We start from the raw sequence: 21,280 nt of genomic DNA on the forward strand, positions 1-21,280 counted from the left end.
ATCAAACAGAGAGAAAGAGAGACAAGACGAAGGCATAGAGTGATCTTCCGGGAGAGCCCGCAGAGCTCAGCCGGAAATGAACTGAGAGAAGGTAGCTGTTCTCTCTCTCTCTCTCGCTTTAATCCTTTCTGACGAAACTCTTTCAACGGGAGAAGTTGGAGCAGAACAGGTTTTAGCCCCGAAAAAGCGGCCATCAGAATTCAGCAACGGCCTGGACTAATCTTATCCATAGGAGAAAGGCAGCGTCTTTGTGACGTCATCAAAGGTGGGCCGCGTGGCCCTGAGCCAAACAGGAAGTGACGAGTGACGGGACGGCAGCTGCTGAAGTGTTTCGAACCGTGAGTGTAGACCAGGGCTCTTTTTCGGGGGCTGGGAGGGGGAAGGACTACAATTCCCAGGCTTCCCGGCCCTGCTTTAGGGTTGGGGTTTTGTTGTGACTTAGAAGTGAGGGGAGAAAATTTTCCCTCCTGACTTAATCACGCCTCCCAAAAAGACTGAAGTTGCCACCTCTCTCCACAGCCTTCCTCCGCTTGGCACCTTTCAGGGACTACATCTCTCAGAATCTCAAAGGTGCAACTGGACTTTCTGGATTTTCTTTGAAGACGTTTCGCTTCTCATCCAAGAAGCTTCTTCAGCTCTGACTGGATGGTGAAGAATAGAAGGATTTATACTCCTTTGCAGGCAGCTTTTCATTAAAAAATCATTAAAAAAAGAGAATGCAAATGACCATCTGTCTGCAAGGAGTATAAATCCCTCCATGCCCCACCATCCAGTCAGAGCTGAAGAAGCTTCTTGGATGAGAAGCAAAATGTCTTTAAAGAAAAAACAAGAAAGTCCAGTTGCCTCTTGGGGGGAAAAAAAGCATCTTTGGGACAACCATGATCTGGATGACTGAGAATCTCAAGAGACATCCAGCTCCCAGACTCCCCAGCCAGGACAAATAGTGATAATGGTTAGGGATCCCATAGTCCTGGAGACTCCTAAAGCTAGAGGTTGGGGGGAAAGTTTTTATGACTATGGATTACAGTTACAGGGACTACAGGAGTGTAATAAAAGGTTTTTTAAATTAGAGTTATGAGACAATAATCTGCTCTTTTTTTGGTGGGATGGGTGTAGAATGGTTTGCCTCCAGAAGTTATGGGCAGTGGTGGTATTCGACTGGTTCTGCCCGGTTCTGGAGAGCCGGTAGCGGCGATGAGCAACAGAGACCGAAACGGTTCTCTCTACTCTGTGTTTGGCCCACCTGCCCGCCCAGGCTCCCATACTCACTTTTATGGCCAGAATTCGAAGCGCAGCTGCTTTGTGCAGTGTAAAATAGCACCGCGCGGCAGCTGCTGCAGCGACCAGCATCGTGTAGGCTTGCAGGAAGTGAGTTACAATGCCTCTGCATCTGCACAAATGCCTCTGCGCCTGCACAAAGTGCGCATTTGGCGTGTATGTGCATGCAAAGTGTGCGCACGCATGCAAAGCATGTCCACCAAGCCACACCCACCGAACCAGTGGCAACTTTATTTGAATACCACTACTGGTTTTGGGTGCTCCAACACTGGACATTTTTAGGAAGACATTGGACAACCATTTGCCTGAACCAGTATAGGGTTTCCTGCCTGAGCAGGGGTTGGACTAGAAGACCTCCAGGGTCCAACTCTTCTTATTCTGGGGAGGGTGATTACTTGTGGGTTTAGATAAAATATTGGTGGCACTGCTATGCACAAGAGTTTATTTGAATTGTCAGCTGCTTGGATGATCTGTGATGATCATGAAACCAAGAGCTTCCTAGGTTTGGTTCCCAGGTTCCACTGCAATGTTAGCTTTCTGACTAGAGATGTTGAATGTATATGGGGGCAATGATGCAAGAGGAAGCTTGCAATTTCTTCAGGATTGCGGGACATGTGGTCAAAAGGGTCTGGCTGCTCACTTCCTTAATATTTAATTGGATCTTATTTGGAGTGTGCCTTACCTCTTTTTACAGGCAACCATGAGCACTGGAGGAGGATTGGTGACCAATCGTGGAAGACGTTTCAAATGGGCCATTGAATTGAGCGGTCCAGGCAGTGGTGGTAGGTAAGTACCCAGGAAAAGACCACATAAGCAATCCACAAATGTTGGGGATGTGCATTTGGATAAGGAGTTTCTTTTCTTTGCCAGAGGCCGAAGTGACCGTGGCAGCAGCCAAGGAGACACTCTCTACCCCATAGGCTATTCAGATAAGCAGGTGCCTGACACAAGTGTTCAGGAGACAGATCGCATTCTGGTTGAAAAGGTAATGTCTTGGATAGGAGGAACTGGGTATTAGAAATGCTATAGCTGTTCGAAATGTAGAACTAAACTTTATAGACTTATTGAATTCTATCTTATTTTTTTCCTCCTTAAATGTTTTAGCGCTGCTGGGATATTGCTCTCGGTCCCTTGAAGCAAATTCCCATGAACCTATTCATCATGTACATGGCAGGGAATACAATCTCTATCTTCCCTACCATGATGGTCTGTATGATGGCCTGGAGGCCCATCCAAGCACTAATGTCCATCTCTGCTAGTAAGTCTCTTTGTTTCACCACCCAAACCCTTCTTTTATCCCACTTTTCCTCCATTTTCTACTTTGTGGAGCTGTTATTCCAACTAGAGGAAAAAATAATAGTCTTGGTTGTGTTCCAAAGTGCAGTTTGAACAATTTCAAAAATAGTATTTTTTTAAAAACTGGGAATACAGGAACTCTGTTGAGTGGGCAGTTTATATATGGTACAAATAAATGTTGTACTATAGGTTACGCTATAAACCAAGGCAGTCCAGGAACAATAATGTGAAGGAGGAATATTTGCTAACTGGATATGGGACATCTATTCTAGAAGCTTATAAGAAAAAGAGGATTGTTAGGTGCAGAGAGATCCCTCTGATTAAGAGCCATATCCAGATTTGTTCTTGGCTTCAGGGTTGCTTTTAGGACAAAGTGTTTGCAAAGCAGCTTAATTCCCAATGGTAAAAACTCATAAGATTGACTTTGTATTTCCTACTCCTTGATAAATTATAGATGACTTATATTAGTATTTTAATAAGGCTCCCAAATCTCTTGCTTAACCTAGGTTATTCTAGGAAAGATTATTCAATTGGCAGTCACATCCCCAAACAGGCTCTTCTATCCAGCACTGTCAGTGTGCTGTGTAGTGTTTCATACTCCATAGGGGTACCTTACTTTTTTTTTTAATTGTTCCCACAGCATTCAAGCTACTTGAAAGCTCAAGTCAGAAGTTTCTTCAGGGACTGGTATATTTAATTGGCAACCTGTTAGGATTGGCCTTGGCTGTTTATAAGTGTCAGTCAATGGGACTACTGCCAACTCATGCTTCTGACTGGCTGGCTTTTATTGAACCACCTGAGGTAAGCGTGAAGAGTATGAATTCTCCCACTCCTCCTTTGGATCATTTTCTGTCTAGCCTGTATATACTGCTGAGGGGTGGGAAAGGTGGCCTGCAGGACAAATTTCTTGGATCAAAGCTGCCAAGATTCTTTTTGCACTCTTTAACTTCACAAAAGGTCAGTATTAGATGATTTACAAGAACCCAGATCTAATCCAAGAGTTTTTAACAATCTCTTGCTTCTGTTTATCCTGTTTAAATTTCAAAATGCTGACTTGTGGCTTGTGACTCATATTTATTTTCTGTCTTCTTCCTAGCGTATGGAATACACAGGGGGGGGTCTAATCTTATGACCTGACCCATTTCCAGAAATCATCTGCTGCTCTAGGTGTCTGCCTTGGTGTTGTGAATTATTCTTCCTTCTGTTGACTCCAAAACATGATGGATTTTAAGTGCATGTTACTACATTGTGGAACACTAGGAAACATTTACAAAATGTTATCCAGAGTAGGAAGGACCGATGTGCTTTGGAGGAGTTGAAGCAAAAGACCAGCACTGGTATATTTTCCCTTGGTTAAAAGCAAAATAAAAAATTTAACTTTTAAAGGTGTATAGTACTTCACTTAAGTTCTACCATCAGACAATCCATTTTTCTATAATATGGACATAATGCTAGAAGTATTGCAAGATGATGACCTGGGTTACATACTGAGTACTTCAACTTCTCATTTAAAAATTATGCAGAAAGAGGTGACTCAGGAAGGCATCTGTAGCATCTAATGTCAAAGCTAAGAGTTCTAGGGTAAATGCATACATGCTCTGACTTGAAGGTTAATTCATAGGTAATTGTAATTCTTGATAAATTTGGATTTCATTATCCTAAAGCCAACTGAAAAGTATACAGGCATGTGCTGGATGATCTCTTGTGGGAAAGATAAAGTTGGAACATTTTATAGGATTCTAATTGTTTATCAATTATGTATGAACATCAATGAAAAATGTTGAAAGCTTCATAGGGAACAATGGGGCAGTGCGGTAGCTCAACAATTAAGACATTGGGCTTGTCGGCTGGAAAACCAGAAGTCCAGTTCAAGACCCAAGTGATGGGGTGAGCTCCCATCCTCTACCCAGCTCCTGCCAACCTAGCAGCTTGAAAGCATGCATATGTGGGTAAATAAATAGGTACCACTTCTGTGGGATGATAACAGCCATTTGTGATGTCACATGACTGAAAATGTCTTTGGACAGCACTGGCCTTGACCTTGAAATGGAGATGAGCTCTGCCCACTAGAGCCAGCCAATGAAAATCCACAGGGACTCTTTTAACCTTTACAATGGAGAACAAAAAACTACTCCAAAATTCATGTACATTACCCTAATTCTTAAGCCACTGATACAAATTTACTGGGGGCTGGAGTGATATACAATAGCCTGTTCACATTAGTCTCACAGTCATGTTTGTATGAACTAGAGCACTGGATGAAGATTTTCTTTTCAAAATGTGGAAAATCTAAGCGTATGCCATTATTTATTTACTGCTTTTTATAAATGATACCAAGGCTGTAAAGTGGATGAATGTTACATAATGAATACATGAACTCTGCAAGTGGAGCCACTTATGCACAACTAAAATAAAAAATTGTATATAAAATGTTTATTCTTTACATAATTCAAGAAGCAAAAAAAAAACACACTCCCAAATTTGATGCGATGTAAACAAGGTTGCACCCTGAATAAATTAAAAAAAACTCTCAGCTAAAATAAGAGATGCCGTGAAATTCTCTTTTAAAAATAAAACGACAGGCTTGAGATGTGTCTTAAGGCTAACCCGAGGGAGTGGTCCCTGTATTCTATTCTTGAGCAAGAGATACCAAGAGAAGGAGAGATCCATCACTGAAATTAGATAGGACAAAATAGACACAGCACCTTTCTCTAAGTTTGCTTCTGTAGAGGTAAGGAAAAACTCCACCCCAACACTTATAAAAGTAAACTGGATATCTATCACTGACATCAAAGAGGGCAATATTGCTTGGCACAGAAGATGTGGCATTAATTTTCTTCTTATCCAAGCTTGGAAGAAGAGATGGACTTCTTCAAAAGCAAAGGGGGCAATTTGGAAAATCAGAAAACCCTGTTCTTCACAATAGAAATCTTTACCCCATCGATATGTAAGAACAAAGTATGACAGCCACCTGGCGCAGTTTTACAGATTATCTATAAAAAGAGAAGGCAGCTGCTAGTTTCCTTGACTCAGTAGAAGTGCAAAGGCCAGATGGAAAAGAAGTTTCCCCATCAATATGCTGCTTCCACCCTAACTTGGGGATCAGCCATTCTCTCCCCTTGTCAGCAAACACTGTCTGATTCTCAGAATACCACATGGGATCAGGGATAAGCACGCTGAAAAGTGACTTCTAAATGCTTATTGTGGCCTTCATTTCAGTGGGAAGGAAAGCAAGGAAACTGGTGCTGACCAGGAGAAAACAGCACAACGAAGGATGGATTTCCCTCAGCAGTATCTACTTTCCCTTCTTGTTCCTCTTAACATGATAATGACAAGTAACAGCTTCTCCAGCTGGGCCAAACCTGCTGTTCCAGCTGATGGATCCTGTCACTCTTTTCCTGATCTTTTGCTCCTCTTATTAATGCCCTGCAGAGTTACTACTCGCGATATGGCTCCTACATTTCTTGAAAGGATGACAGAGCAATCTCCTACCTATCTCTAAATTTCCCTCTCACCGACAAGCTTTTTGAAGATTCTAGTTGGCAGCTTTAACTCGATGGAAGCTGAAGAAGCTGCCATCCTCCAAACATTGGGGTGGGTGGGGAAAACACCCAATTTGAAGACCCTGAATTGCCACGAGAAATGAAAGCAAATAGGTGTGGCGGTAATAGCTGGTCTCGGGAGATCCAAGTGGCACATGGGAACAGGTAGGAAGAGAGTATCAATTTGAACACAGTTCATCAGGAGGAAGACTCCCCAACCCCTCTATGAATAGATGGTGATGACCTCGCTGCCTCCGCCACGTACAAGCAGCACACGCTCCAGCCCCTCTGTGAGGACCTCCAGGAATTCCATATCTGCAGGTGGAAAAGAGTCAAAGAAACAACGTAACACGATTCTTTAGAGCCACCACCACTCCTTCCTGTGCCCGGCAGAAAAGGATACAGTTTTCGTCGCCTTCAGGGTTTCGTGGTGGCCCAGGCATATTAAGCAGGACAAGCTTAGCCTCATGGGACTTGTTGACAATAACTTCATTCAGCTTGACAGCCGTGTGCATACGTCGCACATTAGACTGATCCCTATGTTGGGGGTGGGGGAAAAAAAGTATTAGCATAACCAGGACCCATACAAATATAACCATACAGCAAACTTTACCGATATATCTAATCCGTAGCCTAAGACTGGCTTGTGAGAAAATAAAGTATTTTTTATGGATTAGAGACTGAAAAAAAACCCAGAGGCACAGATTCTTTCCCAAAAGAACAGGGAATAACATGGCAATTGCAGTAAAGCAAACTAAAAGTACTCACAACGTTTTCTAGTGGGCAACTTCTAACCCAGATCTGTTTAATTTAGTGTCCCTCTGGCTTTGATATTCCAAAGAAAAACTGGACAATACTCAACCAAATGGCAGGTGCCAATATTGGAAATTCAAATGGGGATAGGTTGATAATACTGCGACTCAAGAATTGTCCTGCAAACTTTACATCATCTTGCAACAGAATGCCCCCTCAAAAGGTGACCCAGATCCCTACAAGAACTACCTCTTCTGAAGGGCACTGCTGTCCAGTGGCTAAACTATCTAGATATCTGGTCATAGGCTTAGTCACTCTAGTAATTGCTCATAACTTTATTTTATTCATATTGTGGGTTTCTAAAATAATTCACTGTACTGGTATTTTATATTTTGATACACATTTTATATGCCGTTTTTGTGAATTTTATGCTGTTATTCACTAACGCCATACAAAAAAAATAAAGAACTCTACCAGTAGCATATGCTGGAGATAGAGAGCATTACATATTAGAAACAATGGGATATGTAGTGGAAAAAAACACATTTAGAATAAAACCCAGACAGAATAGTGGTAAGATTAAGTTAGGCTTTGTATCACTTTCCAAGAAGAATTTGGAAGCAGAATAGCAATAGCAACAGCACTTGGACTTATATACCGCTTCAAAGTGCTTTACAGCCCTTTCTAAACAGTTTTACAGAGTCAGCATATTGCCCATAACAACAATTTGGGTCCCCATTTTGCTGACCTCAGAAGAATGGAAGACTGAGTCAATCTTGAGCCATTGTGAATTGAACTGCCGAAATACTGGCAGTTGTCACCAGAATTAGCCTGCAATACTGCATTCTAACTACTGCGCCACCACAAATAGTAGGCAAATATGGTAAAGGTTCCCCTCGCACATATGTGCTAGTTGTTTTCAGCTCTAGGGGGCAGTGCTCATCTCTGTTACAAAGACAGTGCTGTCCAAAGATGTCTCCATGGTCATGTGGCCAGCATAACTAAACGCCGAAGGTGCAGGGAACACTGTTACCTTCCTACCAATGTGGCACCTATTTTTCTACTTGCATTTTTACATGCTTTCGAACTGCTAGATTGGCAGAAGCTGAGACAAGTAACGGGAACTCACTCCATTACATGGCGCTAGGGATTCGAACCACCAAACTGCCAACCTTTCTGATCGACAAGCTCAGCATCTTAGGCAAATAGGAAGAGTTTAATGACAATAGAAGTATATATCAGAAATAACTCAATTGATGTCTTACGGTCGCATGTTGAGCAGGTCTTGGAAGCCCTCCAGGGTCCTGAGTTTGTGTCCATGAGAAGCCATGTATTTGTCCTTGGTCCAGGTCATGTGCACCTTCTCCTGGTAGGTCTCAGTCTCTTCATCATCATCTGAGCCAATGCTGGTCAGCCGCAACATTGAGTTCCTGTCTTTCACAAGCTGGGCCTATATACAAGGATGGCATCACTGAAGCTTTAGTGAAAAAGAAACCCAAATCGTTTGCTCTTTTTCAGCCTATTTTCTCCCACCTTTGTTTCAGCCCAGTTCACCTCGCGTTCTCGTTCCGTTTTAGAGAGACGCATTTGGCGCAACATCTGGGAGCGCTGCTCCATCATCAAAGTACGCTCATATGTGTAGGCAGAGATGTCGCTGTCATGCTGCAAGAGAGAAAAGGGGACAACTGATATTGGACAATCCTCCCAAACCAACATTGTCAGAAGCCAGATGGAAAGGTTACAGAAGGTGATCCCAGGACCCCAGGATGCTGCGACCATCATAAATACATGCCAGTTGCCAAGTTCCTGAATTTCGATCACGTGACAGCTGATATTGGACAACCCTCCCAACCCGACATAGGTCCAACATTCTTCCATTACTCGTAATGTTTGCCAGATTTCAACCAATGGCACTTCTGCACAGAGGACTTCTCTAGGAATATGCATGTCTATAGGCATTCTGTGAAAAATAGGAGTAGCCAGCCTATAACTCTTTCCTTGAAAGGGAACATATATTTTTTTAAATATGTGTTTTTGATCCTCATCCCTGTAGTGAAAGAAGTTAATCTTTGACTTGGGAGCAGGTAGTGGGCAATGCTAAAGGGATAGGAATGAGTATGAGTGTGGCGTCCATCAGATATGTCTCTAATCCCTTTTGCCCCATTAAATAGTCTCTGTCCATTAGATATATTTCTAATCCCTTTTTCTTCATTGGATATGTTTCTCTCCATTAGATGTGTCTCTAACCCCTTTTTTCCAATTAAATATGTCTCTGTCCATTAGATATAGGTAGTCCTTGACTTACAACAATTCATTTAGTGACCATTCAAAGTGATGACAGTTGCAGTGTCCCGGGGTCACATGATTCCATTTTGCAACCTTCAGTGGGGAAGTGAGATTCATTTAACAACCATTTTACTAACTGTAGTGATTCACTTAACAGTGGCAAGAAAGGTCGTAAAATGGGGCAAATGTCCCTTAACCAATGTCTCATGTAACAACAGAAATTTGGGCTCAACTGTGGTTGTAAGTCAAGGACTAGCTCTATACTTCTAATCCCTTTTCCGTCATTGGATAGATTTCTATGCATTAGTGATGTTTCTAATATCTTCTTTCCCCATTAGATCTATCTCTGTCCATTAGATAGAGCCATGGTGGCGCAGAGGTTAGAATGTAGTACTGCAGGCTAATTCAGCTGACTGTTGACTGTCAGTTTCGGCAGTTCGAGTCTCACCAGCTCAAGGTTACTCAGCCTTCCATCCTTCTGAGGTGGGTAAAATAAGAACCCCAATTGTTGGGGGCAATATGCTGACTGTAAACCACTTAGAGAGGGCTGTAAAGCAGTATATATGTCCAAGGGCTATTATTTTATATGTTTCTAATCCCCACAATATTGTGTCACTCACCATCTCAACCACTTCCACCTCTGCCTCGATACGAAGGTGATACAGGAAGGTGGCCAGATCCTTCTTCATTTGTATGCTGTTGTCCTCCAGTTGGGCTACCGTAAAGATGCGGATTTTGCACTTACGCCACACCTTTGAAGGAAGGAAAGAGGGAAATCAGTAAACTCCACCCAAGCCAATTAACACTGCTCCTTAAGTCTCAGCAAGGCCCTCCCATCATTACCTTGTGCTGCTTGAGAAGGAAAGGGAGGAGCATCAACATCCCTCCATCGTGCACAATCCACCAGACATCAATGTTGCCCTCGGAAAAAGGCTCTGCGTTGCTAGGGTAAAAAGCCACGTTCTTTGCCACGAGCAAGGCCAGGCGGGCAGCTGTAGTCACCCGGACAGTGCCTGGAGAACAGGAAGAGGAACTCATGCCATATGGTTCAGTGGACTCTCGTGACCTCTCGCCTCCCCCTCCCCCCAAATGTCTTGTCGGGAAACTGTTACCAATAAAAGTCTTCCAAGCACGTGCATCCTCACTCTGACGCCAGGCATTCGGCCAGCCCATCACCACAGTGTTGTGCTTCATGCCACCAAGCCCGCAGGACTGAATGAGGTGGGAGATGCCCTCTCGCACCTTGGCAGCCACCACGATCTGACAGAAGCCTTTCACGCGTTCTGCCTCCATCAGATGTTTGATGGTCTGAAATCACATAACGTTGTTTAAAGGCAAAGCTGTAAAAAAGCTACTCGGCATTGCAAACGGAGGAATCTTTACAGGTAGTCCTCGACTTACAACAGTTTGCTTGGTGACTGTTCAAAGTTACAACGGCACTGAATAACATGACCTATGACCATTTTTCCAGACTTATGACCATTGCAGCATCCCCATGGCCATGTGATTTGCATTCAGATGCTTGACAACTTATCCACATTTATGATGGTTGCAGTGTTCTGGGGCCATGTGATCCCCTTTTACAACCTTCTGACAAGCAAAATCAATAGGGGAAACCAGATTCACTGAACGACCGGTTTACTGATTTAACAACTGGAGTGATTCACTTAACAAATGTGGAAAGAAAAGTCGTAAAATGGGGCATAACTCACATAATACATTTCTCACTTAGCAACATAAATTTTGGGCTCAATTGTCATAAAGTCGAGGACTACCTATACTGCAATGTAGAGCTATGAGGATTTACATCTAAAGATGGTCCTTCAGACTTGAACATAATGCCTGGATTGGATCATTCCTTAGAAAGTTTTCAGAGGGGAGTTCCGGTTTGCAGCGCTTCGGGGCAAGCAGGAATCCGCGATCGTGCGCGGTTTCTGCCTGCGCTTCCGCTCGTAGAAGGTGGTGAAGATAGGGGAGATCTGGCAGGGTCAAGAGGAATCGCACCTCTCCTCCCCAGCCGGCTAAACTCCCTTTTCCGAAAGCGGTAGCGTGGCGGTCAGAAATGGCTGCCTCAAAGAAGCACTCAGCCAGAAAAGAAAGTGCAGGAGGAAGTTAAGAAGTGAAAGATTTTGGCTGACCGGGACAAAAAATAACAACTAAGGTACCCTGGAACTTAAAATTTGCAAAAGATACATCGTTCCCAAAGGCTTGCAAGCGGCGAATGAAAGTTAAAAGGGAAAGTTCTTTTTTTTTTCACTCTCTTTCCTAACGTTGACAGCGAACAGAAATGAATGAGAAATCGGAAAAACCCGCTTTGGCATCAATAGGTAACTAAACTGGATAATTAAATGTCAAGGGGATAATAAGGATTTTTGAACATTTAAAAAAAAATTTTTTGCTGTAAGTGGGAAGGGAGAGGAAAAGAATAGGAGCAGGATTTGGAAGGCAGGAGGAGATTGCCTAGAACTTAAAAGAATCATTAAATACTAACAAGACTTCTAAAAGATACATTTTAACTGGAATTTTGTAACTAAATAGTAACCCCAGGAAGAGAAAATGAAGAAAGAAGAAAGTGTTAAAAGAAACAGCTTATTTGAACTGTTTGGTGACTTTGGGACTTTTGGAAATTATATTTGAAGGACTAAAAACATTTGGGTGGTTGTTTGGAAAAAAGTTTTTTTTCCCCCTACAATGGCATCACGTGTGGATGAACTGAAAATTGAATTCAAAAAATATAAAGAAGAGGAACAAGAAGGGAAGGGCTCTCTTTTTCAATTCTTAGAAATGGCGATTTGTACCTATGAGAAACTGACTGCGCAACAAGATGATTGGGACAAAGAAGAAGCCATCTTCGATGAACAAGTAACTTTACTTGGGGAAGAAAGGGGAAAGGAGGAAAAGAAAATGGAGACTTTAAGATCTAAAAAAACAACCAAAAAGGGAAAAATAAGGTGAAAAGTGGATATAATGTTAGAAAACAACAGAAAGGGGGAATGCAGAAGAGGGAAATGGAGGTGGAGAGACAAGGGGGTAAAAAGGGCAGGGAGAAGAAGCAAGGGGGAAGGAAGGGATGGGAAGTTTCAATGGTGTGGAGCAAGATGTAAAGAAACAGGATTTATTTAGAGATAATGGGTAAAAACTTAATTGAAAAAGGGATTCTGCAAAGGTACATAAGATTGTATTATTATATTTGTATTAGAAATAATGTTAGAAAATTGGAAACAACATGTGATTAAAAAGTGGGATAAAATATTCAGTGTAATTCAGTGAAATTTTTCTGAACAAAAGGAAGGCAATGAAATAAATGAGAGAATTCAATTAGGATGGGAACATTTTAATGACACAATGTTTTAAAATATAAGTGAAGTGGGGGGAAATAACTATGGAAAGTTTATAAGTGTTCCCATAAAAGTATGATATTTAACTGAAAAGTAATGTGTAAAATGTTTAAGATTTAAATGAATATTAATATTAATGATAGATTTGAATTGGTATGGATTGTTGTTCTAATTATATTACATATTTATAATATTTTCTTTTTAAAAAAATATAGTGTGTAACTTTAGAATGGACTAAGCAGAATCCAAATGGAAGTTATGTACTATACTAAGTGTTATAAATTTAGGGGAAAAAGATAAAGGCGTCATACTCCAATCAGTGTACAGGAGAAATTTTGTTTAAAGGGAAAAGATAATAGATAGCTGGAAACAGGGCAGACAAAGAATAATAAGCATAATGATCTGAACTGAGATGAGATAAATAAAATAAAATTAAGAAAGTTAAAAGAGGGGAGAAGCTATATAGAAAATGTAAAATGGCAATAAGATATGGAATGGTATATAAAATGAGCATGAATTTGAATTTGTGTCTGTACGAAGAGATGTAACCCGGGATCAAGCTGCTTTCAGAAAAGATGTTTTATGTTTTTATGTTTTATGTTTTGTTTGTTTGTGTATTGTTTTTGAAAATCAATAAAATTTGTCAAAAAAAAAAAAAGAAAGTTTTCAGAGGGACCTTAAAGCAAAAAGCAGCTCATTTCTGGAAATGGGAGTATGTGATGATTTCATTCTGAAGAACACAGCAAAAATCTGTAACATACATGTAGCCCTCGGTTTACAATAGTTTGTTTAGTGGCTATTCAGAATTACAGCAGCACTGTAAAAAAGTGACTTATGACTGTTTTTCACATTTATGACTGTCACAGCATCCCCATCGTCAATGACATTTACATTTATGATGGTTACGGCATCCCAGATTCATGTGATCCCCTTTGGCATCTTCTGAGAAGCAAAGTCAATGGGGTATCCACATTTACTTAACAACCTTAGCCATCTGCAGTGTTTCACTTAACCGCTGCAGCAGAAAATCTTGTAAAATGGGACAAAGGTCACTGAACAACTGTTTCGCTTAGCAAAAGAAATTTTGGGCTCAATTGAGGTTGTAAGTCAAGGATTACCTGTAGACTATTAGATGCTCTCCATGGATGCTATTAATACTATAAACTGAATCAATATATCTCAGAGATTGACACAAGCAATCTTCCATTTTCATATTTGGGCTTGGGCCAGGCACTATCGTAAGACAAAGCATCAGCTTCAAGGGGAAGCCAAGAAATGCATGTTGACCTTATGATGGCATCATCCAATACATAAAAGTTAGCCTGACCAAACACAAAGTACTACTTTACATTTCATGATATATGCAAGCTTGGAAAACCCCTCTTAACAAAGGTACAGTTAAAATATTTTAGGTAACTTAATTTCTGAACTTTTGGAAAACACATGTTAGCTGGAGAAGACACATCACTGAGCCAACTGAAAGATGATGTACCAGGTATTCTCCTACTTTTCTTGTCTCTAATTATCTGAAAGTTTTGCTTTATACTGATATAGCTGCTCTTCTTGTAGCCTCCTATCTAAATCGGTGGCACCCATTCAGCTGAAATGCACTTCCATGAAATCTCACCTGCTCAGCAGCCAGTGCTTCACTGTAACTCTCCAGGAAGTTGCCCACCATGACTGAACCTACAATAGTGAGTCCTTTGCCAGCTTTCAGCTGAGAAGCAAAGGTGAGCAGATGTGGATGCTTCACATGCAGATCCTCATCCAACTTTAGCAACACCAACAATTGTGGCCTAGGGAGAAATGGAAGCCCAACACACGCATATTAAGAGTTGAAGGAGCAGATGAATTTAGACTTTTGCCCTAAAGCACAAAGACATAAGAATTTATACTGCAACAAATAATACAAGTAAATCCACATGTGTAAGTATTCCATTTTATAAAACTTTAGTAAGGCCACACTTGGAATGCTACAGTTTTGGTCACCACATCATAAAAAAGATGTTGAGACTTTGGAAAAAATGCAGAGGCAACTAAGATGATTAAAGGCCTAGAGGCTAAAAACATGAACAGTTGCAGGATATGAGTTTGTTTGGTCTAGAGAAAAGGACTGGGGTAACATGATAGCAGTTATTCCAGTATTTCAGGGGCTGCCCCAGAGAAGAGGGAGTCAACCTATTGTCCAAAGCATCAGAAGGCAAGACAAGGAACAATGGATGGAAACTAATCAAGGAGAGAAGCAACCTGGAATTAAGGAGAAACTTCCTAACAGTGAGGACAATAAACCAGCAAAATGGCTTGCCTTCAGAGGTTGTGGGTGCTTCATCACTGGAGGTTTTTAAGAAGAGACTGTGTATAGCAGGGGGGGGCAAACTACGGCCCGCGGGTCACATCCGGCCCGTTGGACTTTTTAATCCGGCCCGCCGAAGATTAGTACAGAATTAAGGTTTGATGTGAATGATTGAATGATTGCATTCATTTGATTTTGACTTGTAATGACAGGCATTTCGACACCAGGTGGCGCATTAGGCGCAGTAACTTGATTTTGCGGAGATTTTGCAGTTTTTTTATATGTATCGTATCTTGTGCTGACCCAGCCCGTCTGTCAAATTTTAAAAGTCAATGAGGCCCCCGAGCCAAAAAGTTTGCCCACCCCTGGTGTATAGCCACTTGCCTGAAATGGTATAGGGCACAAGTTCAAACTTGATCGAGTGACAAGTCAGATCGTGACATATCGCGATGTTTTTTGCCTTTGCGGAGCCAGGGTGGGCATAGTCTGCGCGTGATGTATCCATCCCGCGGGCTGCCAGTTTGACATGCCTGGTATAGGGTCTGTTCCTTGAGCAAGGGGGTTCCACTGGAAGACCTCCAAGGTCCCTTCCAGCTCTATTCTGAATTTGAGTTTGTGTTTTCTATGCAGCATTGCTTCATGTTGAGGCAACAAAAGTCTGAAAGCAATCTGTGGCTTCCCTACCTCCAATTTTTGGTGTGGGGTGGCCCCTCTTCAAGTCGCAGCAAAGCAAAACGGGCGGCACTCAGGGACAAGCCACGGATGCCATCTCCCCATTCCTTCTCAGCCCTGCAAGGGAAGCACAGTTCAGCCAAATGAGCATGCCACAGTAAGTCTGTCCTTTCCAGAATCGTTGCAGACAGAGCAAAACATGTATTCAGGCAATCCTGCAGAACCCAAGTGCTTATCATTAAGTTAGGGCAGGATCAGGGTTAGGAAGGGAGTAAATCTAACTACAAGAAATCCTCACTGGCCAGAGGCCATACAGAACCAAATCCAAAACAGCACTCACCCATGATACTCAATATATTTGTAGATCATGCCAGCTATCACCATTGCAATAATTGCGTAATACCAGGAGGAGATGAACATGAGCGCCACACAGATACTCATGCCCATGAAGGAGAGTATCCTATGAGGAGAGAAATTGGAAGGAGAAGGGTACACACACGGTTTCCTAAAGACTGTGGGAGCTAGAATTCAGCCAAAAGGAATATGAACAACTTATTGGTCTTACTGGCCCCCTGTTGCCCTCTTAGGTATAATCTGCAGACCAAGTTTCTTTTTCACTACCAGCCTGTAGGAGTTCAGGAGTCTAAATCCCCCCACCCTCTTCGTCTTCTGCATCCATTTGCGGCCCCCTCCCTTCCTTTTCAACAGTTAGGTAGTAGAGTGCTCTTACCAATGGTAGTACCGGAAGCGTGGTCTCCAATTGGGGGTGCGTAGTAAAGTTTGTAAGGCACAGGCTAGGTTGACAAAGAGGTAACACATCAGGAAGAACCTAGAGAAGCATCTGGTGGTGTCAGCAAGGTGCATTTCCTTGGGACCCCAACCCACAAGAAAGAGGAGACTTACATGGAGAGAATAGGGGCCACCATGTCCAAGGATGCAATCAGGATCCCAAGTTCTGCAATTCCGGCTGTCAGAAGCAAAGCCCAGGTGGGCTCCCCATTAGCTTTACCATGGCCAAAGACCTAAAATAAATGCATATGTGAGAGAAGTAGGGAGAGCATGGTTTAACCCTTACACATTCCCTATCTGAAAGCAAAATATGGCCACTCACCCTCAAGAAGGGTATGATGTTGTCCTTAGCTATGGCCTGCAATAGCCGGGGTGCACCTGTGAGACTCTGCAGCCCAGCTCCACACGTGGAGAAGAACGAGCCAATGACAATGACCCAAGGGGATGGCCAGGAGAGGGTGCCCACCACCAGGTTCCCCTTGACTGTGTCGCCAAATCTATTGGATGGACACAAGAATGAAATGTTAAGTTGAATCTTTTAAGGCTTCACAGCTAGAGGTGTATCTGAAGAAAACTAGAGAAAAAAATTATATGCTCTATAGGCAGTCCTCGACCTATGGTCACAATGGAGCCCAAAATTTATACTGCTAAATGAAAACTTTTGTTAAGTGACTTTGGCCCCATTTCACGACCTTTCTTGCCACAGCGGTTAAGTGAATCATCGATTGCAGTTGTCAAGTTGGTACATTGGTTGAATCTGGCTTCCCCATTGACTTTGCTTATCAGAAGTTAACAGAAGAGGATCACACTTGACCCCAGGACACTGCAACCGTCATAAATATGAACCAGTTGCCAAGCGTCTGAATTTTGATCATGTGGATGATGTAGCAGTTGTGTGAAAAACGGTCATAAGTCACTTTTTTCAGTGCCATCATAACTTTGAATGTCTATGGAGATTCTCAGGCATTCGGGTCCTGGTTGTCCCAAAGGTGCTTTTTTTCAAGAGGCAACTGGACTTTCTGGTTTTTCTTTGAAGACGTGTCATTCCCCATCCAAGAAGCTTCTTCAGTTCTTCAGAGAGAAGAGAAGTAGCTTCAGAGAGCTGAAGAAGCTTCTCGGATGAGAAGCAAAACGTCTTCAAAGAAAAACCATAAAGTGAGAACAATCAACCAATGGAACAGAAGTTGTGGGAGCGTCATCACTTGAGACTTTCAAGAAGAGATTGGACTGCCATTTGTCAGAAATGGTGTAGGGTCTCCCGCTTGGGCGGTAGGTTGGACTAGATCAGGGGTCGCCAACCTTTTGGACCTCAGGGACCACCAAACTCATAATTTTAAATCCCAGGGACCACTATCTGTGGGCGTGGCCTAATTTGTGGGTGTGGCTTGGTGGTCATGTGACTGGCTGGGCATGGCTTGTATGTAAATACTATAAATATTTATATAAATATTGAATTTTTTATAAAAAAGAGCAACTTTTACCCAAAATCAGGCGAAGCAGGCAGGCAGATTGAGTTGCTCACAGAATCATTCAGCAATTTATCTATCTGCCATCGGCTAGCTCAATCTGTCACATAAAATTTGCTTGCCGTGAGTCTGCACTGAATAATAGAACCTTCAGTCCTAAGAGAGGTTCAGCTGTGCTTAAAGGCAGAGCCAAAGATCCAAAGACTAGCTAGAAAGCAAGAAATCCAACTATTTCCTGCTTCCTAGCTAATCTAAATCTCCTGGCACAGCAGAACAGATGATGGACGGAAAAAGGAAAAATAGTAACTTAGCAGGCAAGTTTGCCGGGTAAGGAGTGAGTGGGCAGGGAGGGTTCCCGTGGGCCATGTGGGTGGCTCAGTTTTGTGTTTCTGCACAGCCTGGATTAATTGCTGGGGGGGAGGGGCTCTGGGGTTGAATTTCTCTGCGGCCCACCAAAATTTTTTCATGGCCCACCAGTTGGCGGCCGCTGGACTAGATGACCTGCAAGGTCCCTTCCAACTCTGTTAATGTTACCTTTCCAGTTGCCTCTTGAAAAAAAAAACACCTTTGGGGTGTAACTTTGAATGTTCACTAAATGAACTGTCGTAAGTTTTGGACTACCTGTACTATATTATTAGATCCATACAATTTCATTGCAAAGGTCTTTCTGATTCCAGTAGAAACAATACAACTCATAGTGTCCATTCCTATATGTGAGAATTTTCCTGGTTCAGGAAGAGCTCATCAAGTCTAGTAACTTCTGTCACCCAGAAATCATCCTAATGTATCGGGGACATTTATAAGGTGGCCAGACGGATGAGGATCCTTTTTCATTGTTGCTATTTAGAGCAACTTAAAAGGGATTTTATTCCTGATAAAATAGATGTATCATTGCATACTAACTAGACCCAAGCCATAGGAAAAGGAGCAAAAGAAAATGATAATGTGTCTGTGTTGCACACACACATATCTTTGTGTACTGGTGACTCCCTGGAGTAATTCTTGGAGTTTTCTTGGCAAAATTTTCATAAGTGGTTTGACCTTCCCTGCTTCCTGGACCTGAGAGCAGATGACTAACCCAAGATAACTCAGCTTGTTTTGTGCCTAAGGCAGATCTAAAACTCCTGGTCTCCTAGTTTATAACCTGATGCCTTAATCCAACAGTCTCCAACCTTTATGGTGGGGAGGGAGAGGAAAATTGGCCCGCTGCTAGCCCAAGTTGAAGTGTGTGTGTGTGTGTGTGTGTGTGTGTGTGTGTGAGAGAGAGAGAGAGAGAGAGAGAGAGAGAGAGAGAGAGAGAGAGAGAGAGAGAGAACCTGCCCACCACTTGCGCAAGTCAAACTTCATGCGTGCACATGTACATCAGCCAACTGCTTGCACAACCATTCTCGCACAGTCCATTCTTGCACAGCCTGGGGGTTGAGGCCCACTGCCTTAACCAATACATCAAACTACCTCTAATCACAAATATCTGGTTTAAAAAAGAAGCATGTATCAAGCATTCCCGATGTTGACCACAAAGGAACTTTATAGCCAACACAATCTAAAATCTACACACTAAAAAATATACCAGCATTTTCTAGTATTGGAAAATTATAAAATTAGAGAAAGCCAAGGGAGCATTACTTACTTGTCCCTGAGTACAACGCCTTCTACGCATGCCCCAAACAGCACTACATTGCTAAGATCTAAGGTGGCAGAGTCAAAGGTAATTTTTGTGCAAAGAACAAGGCAGTAAAAATGAACAACTAGTCTTCTCATAAGCTAACTCTATCAAATCATTTTCCCTTGCTTATTAATCCTAACATATTCTAGCCAGGTATCTGCCAAAGGCACGGTCCTGGAATCAGTGCAAGATGAATTACAGGGCTGAAATTGTAAACAGCTTTGATGTGTTTCCTTGTGAGTAGCTTTGTATCTGTGGGCGAGGAAACATAATTTCAAGGCAACAAAGCAGTAATCCTCATTGGAGAGGATTCTGGGTTCAGTGTGCCCCAAAACATCTGGAATTTGTTAAAGCAACATACTGGCATTATTAAAGGAGTCCAAATTCCAGAATCTAAGCAAGGCATTTTCTTTGGTCAAGAGTAAGGAAGGTCGGCTAATAGGAAAATAAAGTTCTGATAGCTCCCTCTACACCATTATTTCTCAACTTTAGCAATTTTAATATGTTTGGACATGCCGGCTCAGGAATTCTGTGAGTTGAAGTCCAGATATTTTAATGTTGCAAAGTTAAGAAATTCTGCTCTACCCAGATACTGGCCTAAAAGAGCAACTGAAATTGTTTGCTAGTTCTGTACAAGCTCCAGATTCACAAAGAGATAAATGTGCCTATGCTTGTGTCAAAATTATTATAAAACTATGCAAAGCAGTCCTTATCAATCTTGATTTCCTATTAAACTGATTTTAGAAGGAATGGAATGTAAGGAGGCTGGTAGTCTGGAAGCACCTCCAGCTGTTGCAAAGGATACACACAAAAGAGGTGGTGAGAATAGCCAAGATGGTACCGATGGGAATAGATTTCTGGGCATCCTTTAGGTCCCCTGAACGATTTGACCCAGCCATGATTCCTATGAAAACAACACCATTTAAACAAGAGTCGATCCATTTCCGGAATGTACATTTATGTGACTGAATGAAGTAATAACAAAGAACAGTGCTGACTGGTATTTTATATAAAAGCTTTTAGTAGAACAACCATTGCTTTGATAAAATTAAATGTTAACTAAGCAGAGTTGGTTCAACTTGGGAAAAAGCAACAATGAATCTTGCCTTTCTATTGGTCTTAATCTGGCCAGGATAAAGCTCCTTTTACTAAAGTTGAGAAATTGCAGTTGAAATCTTCAGGAGTCCAAATACAGGTATTCCTCAACTTATGATCAAAATTTATGTTGCTCAGTGAGACTTTCCTTACCACATTTGTTAAGTGAATCACTGCAGTTGTTAAATCAGTAAAATGGTTGTTAAGCAAATCTAGTTTTCCCATTGACTTTGCTTTTCTGAAATTGCAAAAGGAGATCACATGACCCCCAGGACACTGCAACTGTCATAACTATAAGTCAGTTATCACACATCTTAATGTAAATCACGTGACCATGGGGATGCTGCAATGGTCTAAGTGTGAAAAATGGTCATGTCACTTTTTTCAGGCCATTGTAACTTCCCTAAGTGAACTGTTGTAAGTCAAGGATTACCTGTGAAGGCCTCATAACTAACAAATCTACCCTTCTAATATGGTTTGGTTTTGAAACCCCCCTGAACAGAGAGCTCAACAAAACACACTGGCACTTACCAGTGACAGAAGGGAAAAATATGCCCACAAGAAGAGTAAAAGAAGTGGTGATATCAGCCAAGACATACTGCTGATTCAGAGCTCCTCCCACATCAACTGCATGCAAAGATGGCTTCTCAAGTATTTCACCTTTCGTCAGGTAGCTGCTCCAAAGGTTCTCTGCAATTATGGCACCATCATCATCATCATCACCATCACCACTATCATCACCCTATCATTTATTTGAAGTGCTCTGGACAGTGTAATAGTGTTCCCCCCATCCCACAATTTGCTTA

At 42.0% G+C, this 21,280-nt stretch overlaps 2 protein-coding genes across 12 annotated transcripts in view; one reads left to right on the forward strand and one right to left on the reverse strand.

Annotated features, from left to right (window-relative positions):
- Positions 1-2: 2 nt before the first annotated feature.
- Positions 3-3,959, forward strand: EMC4 (ER membrane protein complex subunit 4). Of its 2 annotated transcripts, XM_087948404.1 has the most exons (7): positions 3-91; positions 233-338; positions 1,973-2,064; positions 2,149-2,263; positions 2,383-2,536; positions 3,215-3,375; positions 3,671-3,959. In XM_087948404.1, exons 3-7 carry the CDS (start codon positions 1,979-1,981, stop codon positions 3,704-3,706), a joined length of 552 nt encoding a protein of 183 aa, XP_087804530.1. In that variant the 5' UTR covers positions 3-91; positions 233-338; positions 1,973-1,978; the 3' UTR covers positions 3,707-3,959. The 2 variants fall into 2 exon arrangements, with proteins under 2 accessions (XP_087804530.1, XP_026544147.1); XM_026688362.2 differs by having other exon boundaries at positions 13-338.
- Positions 3,960-4,992: 1,033 nt separating this feature from the next.
- SLC12A6 (solute carrier family 12 member 6) overlaps positions 4,993-21,280 on the reverse strand; it is a 47,490-nt gene continuing 31,202 nt past the window's right edge. For 4 of the 10 annotated variants that reach the window (XM_026688356.2, XM_026688354.2, XM_026688358.2 and 1 more), the window contains 16 exons: positions 21,006-21,164; positions 20,185-20,283; positions 19,344-19,401; positions 16,570-16,744; positions 16,362-16,480; positions 16,189-16,287; positions 15,799-15,918; positions 15,471-15,575; positions 14,121-14,289; positions 10,268-10,463; positions 9,999-10,168; positions 9,776-9,907; positions 8,424-8,531; positions 8,135-8,319; positions 6,520-6,653; positions 4,993-6,431 (listed from right to left, as the gene is read on the reverse strand). In XM_026688356.2, coding sequence (XP_026544141.1) covers positions 6,340-6,431; positions 6,520-6,653; positions 8,135-8,319; positions 8,424-8,531; positions 9,776-9,907; positions 9,999-10,168; positions 10,268-10,463; positions 14,121-14,289; positions 15,471-15,575; positions 15,799-15,918; positions 16,189-16,287; positions 16,362-16,480; positions 16,570-16,744; positions 19,344-19,401; positions 20,185-20,283; positions 21,006-21,164 — 2,120 coding nt within the window. In that variant the 3' untranslated portion in view covers positions 4,993-6,339. Of the gene's footprint in view, positions 6,432-6,519; positions 6,654-8,134; positions 8,320-8,402; positions 8,532-9,775; positions 9,908-9,998; positions 10,169-10,267; positions 10,464-14,120; positions 14,290-15,470; positions 15,576-15,798; positions 15,919-16,188; positions 16,288-16,361; positions 16,481-16,569; positions 16,745-19,343; positions 19,402-20,184; positions 20,284-21,005; positions 21,165-21,280 lie in introns of all 10 variants that reach the window. The other 6 variants (XM_026688353.2, XM_026688355.2, XM_087948397.1 and 3 more) reach the window with 2 other exon arrangements.

The sequence above is a fragment of the Notechis scutatus genome, chromosome Z, assembly GCF_049901735.1.
Source record: "Notechis scutatus isolate UNSWTSFEM ecotype Mainland chromosome Z, rNotScu1.2, whole genome shotgun sequence".
Lineage (NCBI taxonomy): Eukaryota > Metazoa > Chordata > Lepidosauria > Squamata > Elapidae > Notechis > Notechis scutatus.

What these genes read in the sequence shown, in the direction of transcription:
- EMC4 (XM_087948404.1), top strand. Translation starts at nt 1,979, where the DNA reads ATGAGCACTGGAGGAGGATTGGTGACCAATCGTGGAAGACGTTTCAAA. An exon ending in ACTAATGTCCATCTCTGCTA is followed by an intron (nt 2,537 to 3,214) that starts GTAAGTCTCTTT and finishes TTGTTCCCACAG; the next exon opens with CATTCAAGCTACTTGAAAGC. An exon ending in CTTTTATTGAACCACCTGAG is followed by an intron (nt 3,376 to 3,670) that starts GTAAGCGTGAAG and finishes TCTTCTTCCTAG; the next exon opens with CGTATGGAATACACAGGGGG.